Source organism: Ipomoea triloba, chromosome 12, assembly GCF_003576645.1.
Source record: "Ipomoea triloba cultivar NCNSP0323 chromosome 12, ASM357664v1".
Taxonomy (NCBI): Eukaryota; Viridiplantae; Streptophyta; class Magnoliopsida; order Solanales; family Convolvulaceae; genus Ipomoea; species Ipomoea triloba.
In genome coordinates this window covers 25,146,104-25,152,854 of record NC_044927.1, presented here as the reverse complement: position 1 = coordinate 25,152,854, position 6,751 = coordinate 25,146,104, and the positions used below count along the sequence as shown (strand labels likewise).

General features: G+C 37.0%; 1 protein-coding gene across 1 annotated transcript; it reads left to right on the top strand.

The window, feature by feature from the left end:
- The first annotated feature begins 1,901 nt into the window (after positions 1-1,901).
- On the top strand, positions 1,902-5,303 carry LOC115998328. Its single transcript, XM_031237868.1, has 3 exons — positions 1,902-2,288; positions 2,545-2,919; positions 4,324-5,303. The coding sequence occupies exons 1-3, from the start codon at positions 2,004-2,006 to the stop codon at positions 4,969-4,971; spliced, it is 1,308 nt and encodes a 435-aa protein (XP_031093728.1). The 5' UTR covers positions 1,902-2,003; the 3' UTR covers positions 4,972-5,303.
- Positions 5,304-6,751: the final 1,448 nt, after the last annotated feature.

The following is a 6,751-nucleotide window of genomic DNA, read 5'->3' as shown; positions in this document are numbered from 1 at the left end:
GGGGGGGGGGGGGGGGGGGGGGGGGGGGGGGGGGGGGGGGGGGGGGGGGGGGGGTGGGGGGGGGGGGGGGGGGGGGGGGGGGGGGGGGGGGGGGGGGGGGGGGGGGGGGGGGGGGGGGGGGGGGGGGGGGGAGGTTGAAGGCTTTTGTGGATCTCAAATCACATTTTCGGTGGTCTAATTAGTTTTTTTTTCTTTATTTTTTATGACGAGAAAAACTCGTATTTACTACTCAATGGTATGCACTCACGGGAAAAACACACAATCACTATTTAAAAATGTGTAATGAGTACACACTCTCGAGTAGTTGAGGCAAGTTCCCATTTTCACCCAAAACAAACTAATTAACTAGTATTTTGAACTTTAATTAAGAGTAAATTAATGTATGATTAGGGTATAATTAGGGCGAAATTAGGCAACAAACCACCGCAATCGGCTCCTGAGTCCGGACAGTGTTTTGGATTGAGCGGCGTCGTCATTTGCTAGTCATGTTAGCTGGTGTTCCAAATGTTGGGTTCACCCCCCTATTCCTATTGGGTGGGGACCACGCTTAATGTTTAGTGATTTTTATTTTAAGGAAAGATGTCGCTCTAATGTGATCCTCAGTCCCACATTAGCAGCCAATTGTTATTGCAAATGTTTCTTCAATCTAATTCTTTAATATTAAAATATTGTCTTCAAATCAAATAAGATTAGAACAAACATCCAACATTTGATGCAAAATAATATTATCCTATTCCGCACGGAGTAATGTAATTAGTAAATACATACTGGGTAATAGTTGGTACAACTATTAATTCGATATTCACAAGGTTTTAAGTTTGACTTTCTATTAAAAAAAATTGTCTATATTAATTTTTTCGGTTTGAGCTGATAAGCTATAGACAACATAGGTTGATTTACTTCCATATAATCTTTTATTAGCTAGGTCACAAGACAGGTTTCACTCATAGTGCATTTTTCAGTAGTGGTTGTAGGCATCCCTATAAATACAAAGTGTAATAATGAATTGTATTTAATAATGTTCATATGAGTTCTACTAGGTGTACTCTCAATTTTATTCGTTGATGTGACGTGCATTGATAAACTATTTTTTCATGTGAGTCCCGTAAAAATATCTACATCAAAATTTTGAGTGTGAGTAAAAGTGTTTTACTACATGTACTCTCAATGTCTACTCCCCACTTTCACTCCTAATTGATAAGTTATCTTCATTTTGTGGGTTCCAATGAAAATATTTACATCAAAATCTCTACTTCATGACATGACAACCATTAATAAATTGTCTTTATTCTGTGGGTCCAAGAAAAATGTCTATATCAAAAATTTAAGTGAGAGAGTGAAATTTTGAAGTAGAATTAAGGAGTCTAAACATAACCGTACCCCAGGGTTAGTTGAATAAAAATTGAAAGTAAAGAAGGAGAGTTTACCCATTATTTTCCTATTTACAGCTTGGTTTGAACTACACCAACTATTATTTTAACCACTATTGGTATTTCAAAACCAAACCAAAGACAAGGCCAAACGTATGAGAAATCACATAAGATGCAACAAGTAATATATCTATATACTCAATTTCAAAAATATAATATTGATTTCTGGCTCATTATTTTTCCGTATTATACTGGTACACACATTTCGTAAGATAAAATTGATCTCGTTAGTGACAACTCTTTCAATAACATCGTTGCATACATAAACGTCACAATTTTTATTACTACGTATTTGGGCACTGTTGTTTTCAAGATACCAAACATAACCGTACCCCAGGGTTAGTTGAGGAGGTTGAACCTATTTCTGTGTTGTCATCAACTTCCCCGCGACCGGTTACGACACAGACAAAGAAAGCCACGTTGGTGGCGGCCCACCGCGCCCTCAGTCTTCCCGAATATATTTCTGCAACTCTCACCTCCCTGTTCAACCAACAAACCATACCTTCTCTCTTTCAACTCTCCTTCTTTCACTTTCTATTCCTGTTAATTGGTTTGTGTGTATTGTTCGGTCTGATGAGGACTTTGTGCCGGAATTTATATCGGGAGGATGGGCTGGAGACGGTGCTGGAGGTCCCCGTGCCGGAGGAGATGTTCCCGTCGACGCAGAAGAGTAAGTCGTGGCAGAGTATGAAGAGCTGGATGAAATATCTCACTGAGAGATCATCGCCGCCGGTTTTAGGTGGCCGGAGAGCTGAGCTCCAGCTCCTCCTCGGCGTCGTCGGAGCGCCGCTTATTCCTCACCCTATCCCCTCTCACTGCCGATCCTCCGGTCGGAAAAAAATCAACGATCATCCCATTGTAACTACCTTTCTTCTCCTACTCATCCCCATTTTTTTGAATTTGATAAAAACTAGCATTCACTATCTGGTAGTGCACCATTTTGTTAAGAATCTTACATTGATAAAATAAGAGAGAAAATATGGGTTTATAAGCCTATGAGTTAGACCAGGTAATAGTTTGGATTCAATTTTTTTTAGTGTGATTTGGTTCATGTGCATTCTAACCCAAATATTGACCAGAAAAATTCTAATTGAGAGTCGAACTTGTAATGCAGGAGGCGTCAATGGCGAAGTACATTGTGCAGCAGTACGTGGCGGCGGCCGGCGGGGAAAGTGCTTTGAACGCCATTGATAGTATGTACGCGATGGGGAAGGTGAAGATGTCGGCGTCTGAGTTTATTTGCGGAGACGGGCTGGGCTTGAACAATAATGGGAAAGTGATGAAAGTCAAGAGTGGTAAAAGCGGGCCGGGTGAAATGGGCGGGTTTGTTCTGTGGCAGAAGAGGCCCGATCTCTGGAGCTTGGAGCTGATGGTTTCCGGCTGTAAAATCAGCGCCGGAAGTGATGGCAAGGTGGCATGGCGGCAGACTCCATGGCACAGCTCTCACGCTTCTCGTGGCCCACCCAGACCTCTTCGTCGTGCTTTACAGGTAACTTAAATACAACCAATTAATTAGTTTAATTATTGAAGTTATAAACTCTTTTAACTATTGAAATAGTATATAAATATGCCAATAACCTTGTGATTAAGTGAGATGTAATGACTTTTCTAAATAAATAGTTATGAGATCAAATCGAACTGATGTTAACTTATTGTGCATAATGTATTAGAGTCAGTGGTACTCAAAAGAATATATAAGTAATTGAAATTGCTTTAATTTCAAAATGGGTGTGGGGATAGAGACAAATATTCCTTTATCGGCTTTACAGATTTGGGATTCTCATGTTCATAACTTTGGGGGTGACCTGATGAAGTCATGATGTACTACTAACTATCTGAAGCATCTTTTTGACCGAAAAAAAGAAAATCATTACCAACCCTTTAACTAGGCCAGGCAGTAGAGCCTACCTTATAATAGATATACACAGTTTTTACGTTTGATTTTCAATAAAGTTATCTATTAGTCTTCTTAGTTTGAATAAGCCAATTAAGAATAACTTAGGTCCTGTTTGGTAAATAATCAGCCTATCAACCAATTTTAGCTTATTTGACCACTATTAGTTGTTTGGTTAATAAGCTTTTTGTAACTCCAAAATGCTAAAATTCAAAAGGCTACTCAAAGTAGTCTTTTCAATTAACTTTTTGATAAAAGAAATTATACCAAACAACTATCAGCTAACAACTAATCTATCAAATAACTTTCTACAATCAGCTAATGTTATCAACAAATCATACATTCTAACCCAAACAGCCAACCCAATCAGCTAACAGCCATTTACCAAACAGGACCCTAGACTAATTTACTTTCTTGTTATCCTATACCTATTAGGATTACTAGATGAGTTTCACCTATAGTACACTTTTAATTTGAGTATATAGTGACTGTCATTTTCTCTTAGATCAAAGTTTATAGCTGTTATGTTCATGCCTCCCTATATTGCTTAAATGTGTAATTCAATTATTAAACCCGAATACATCCTTTTTAAAGTTGGATAGAATATTGGCATTATTGGGTGGTAGTTGTAACTCCTAACTTTATTAGGCCATCAGCCATCTCATGTTAGTCTGGTTCAACACTGTGAAACTACTCTACCGAATCATCACAGTATTCATTTAAACATAATACCATATCTTGTCACATGAGTTTCTAACTTTCTATGATGTGGATCCACCACGTTTTTATAAGTGTTTATAGAAATGTTATAACTCCGAGCATGTAATATATAAACATAAATTCACAATATAATTATTAGCTTAATTTATTAGTTTAAATAGATCACGCTTTAATCTGATATACAATATAATTAAGAATCAGCTTAAATTTTAGTTGGGATGGAAAACATATTTGAGTTGTTTTGTTCTTTTCTGACACGTATGATTAACAACGTTGCAGGGCCTTGATCCAAAATCAACGGCGGATTTATTCTCGAACTCGATCTGCACCGGCGAGAAAACGGTGAACGGCGAAGATTGCTTCGTACTGAAGCTGGAGGCGGAGCACTGTGCTCTGAGATCAAGAAGCAGGGGCAACGTGGAGATTATCCGGCACACGGTGTGGGGGTATTTCAGTCAAAAAACAGGCCTCTTGGTCCGCCTCGAAGACGCCCATCTTCTCCGGATCAAATCCGCCGCCGGCGACTGCTTCTGGGAGACGGCGATGGAGTCGGCCATCCGAGATTACCGGACCGTCAACGGCGTCAACATCGCGCACGCCGGGAAAACGTCCGTTTCGCTGTTCAGGTTCGGGGGAAACTCCCAAGGACACACCCGAACCAGGATGGAAGAGGCTTGGAGCATCGAGGAAGTGGACTTCAACATCATGGGACTTTCCGGCGACTGTTTCTTGCCGCCGAGCGACTTAAAGAAGGAAGACGACGAGGACGAGGACGAGAAGTGTGGGTATGCCGTCAAGAATGGGGTCACCGGGAAATTGAGATTGGGAATGAAAATTAGGGATTTCGGCGCCGGAAAAGGGGTTTCAAAGATTGTAGCAATTGAGGAAGATGGCTATGTAAACATTGAGGATTATGAAGAGTTATAACTTTTCCCCCACTTGGAAGATACTATGCAATCACGGTTCATTCGTTCTGATACGAGATTATATTCTGCAATGGTGATTCATTCGTTTTTAGACGAGATTATATTATGCTTATTCGACCATTTCTGCTGAGGAGAAGAGTTGTAAACTTAGGGTAATATATATGTATGTAATGATGATAGGTGCGGTCAATTTTGTACATATAGCACCGCATATGGTGTCATATACTCCTAAGGTATTAGTTAGCATGTAACAACTCATTTGGAGCGTTACGCTATTTATGTAAGTCTTGCATGGGACATTTTTTAAGGTACAATGGATATGATTCAAATTTACATGGCTACTAGTCCAATACTTGTACAAGCCCATATAACAGACCAACCCAAATGAGAGGGAAAATCAGAGAGATAAGAGAAGAAAATATCTGAATTGAAAATGGAAGTCTTTTGTTGGTACATATTAATCACTCCCATCATATTAAATTCCATAAATTTTCTTACAAAAACATTATCTACGTATTAAGTTTACTAGCGCCTTATTTTATGCTCGAAGAGACGGTCAAAGTCAATTATATATCATCATGACATAAGAAAATTACGGAGTATAATTTATTCTCTATAAACAATGTTACAATTTTCTTACATAATCTCAAGTGATTAACTAATGGGAAAATGTTCATTATTCTAAATCTTGCATCGTCTTACAATATATTGTCCAAATCATAGGCCCATTAAACTATCTCTAACGGCCTTTAAAATAAGAATTTAATTAAATTAAATAAGAGTCATAAAATAGGCCATTATTGTACCATAGACTATGACGCCAATCATTTTTTGTTATGTTCCATGCAACCATGTGGACAATATTATCAAATAATATACATTTAGTATATAAATAATATAATTTTAATATATTAAAAATGTACATTGTATCTAGTGAAAATACATTATTCGAATACTTAAAGTACATTATTTTGTATTATAATGTATATTTAGTACACGAAAAATGTATTTTTAGTATATTAAAAATGCACTTTTTCTTATGGTCCATGATCTACACAATAATGTGTAATACTTTGAACTAATGACATATAAGTTCATTTTGAATGTATTAAATACTTGTTTTTTTTTAAGTTCATTTTTAGTATATTATCTAAAAATAAACATATGTAATAGTAATTAAAAATGATATTTCATTATATTAAAAATAAACATTTATCATGGTCTACGTGCAATGTAATATAATTGGCTTAAAATAATAAATTGACTAAAAATACTTTAAAATGGAGTATAATTAAGCCCAAACTAATCAACATATTGTACGAAAACTCTATGAGAATAGAGTTTCTCGTTTAGAACTGTACTGTTCCATTTTGAAACTTGTTTTAAAATATTTTCGTGCTGTTTCTTAATTAATCACATTTTTTAAAGAAAATTTTCGGACCGTTCCCTAATTCTTTATTGATGATATAAAAAATTTGGGGAAAAACGCCAGATGGAAGATTTGGATGAGAATGGTCAACAATTTGCAATTAGAACACAAATTCTTGGTTGTTTCGTTGAGCCAGTTTTTCTTTCAATCCATGGTTTAGGTATTGACTGCTGAGCATTATACAATGCTATAATCAAATTTTCTTCTTCACAATAGAGTAAATAAAATGACTTGACCACCACCTTCTTCCTCAATATAAAAAACACTAATTTGGCTCACATGAACTTATTTTATTGATTCAGTACATAGGTAATATTTGAAACCAAAAAGAAATAAAGATGCGAAACTTGAT

Excerpts from the sequence above, each read along its gene's own strand:
- LOC115998328 (XM_031237868.1), top strand. The coding sequence starts at position 2,004 with ATGAGGACTTTGTGCCGGAATTTATATCGGGAGGATGGGCTGGAGACG. Across the intron at positions 2,289-2,544 it reads AAATCAACGATCATCCCATT|GAGGCGTCAATGGCGAAGTA; the intron begins GTAACTACCTTT and ends CTTGTAATGCAG. Across the intron at positions 2,920-4,323 it reads CTCTTCGTCGTGCTTTACAG|GGCCTTGATCCAAAATCAAC; the intron begins GTAACTTAAATA and ends ACAACGTTGCAG.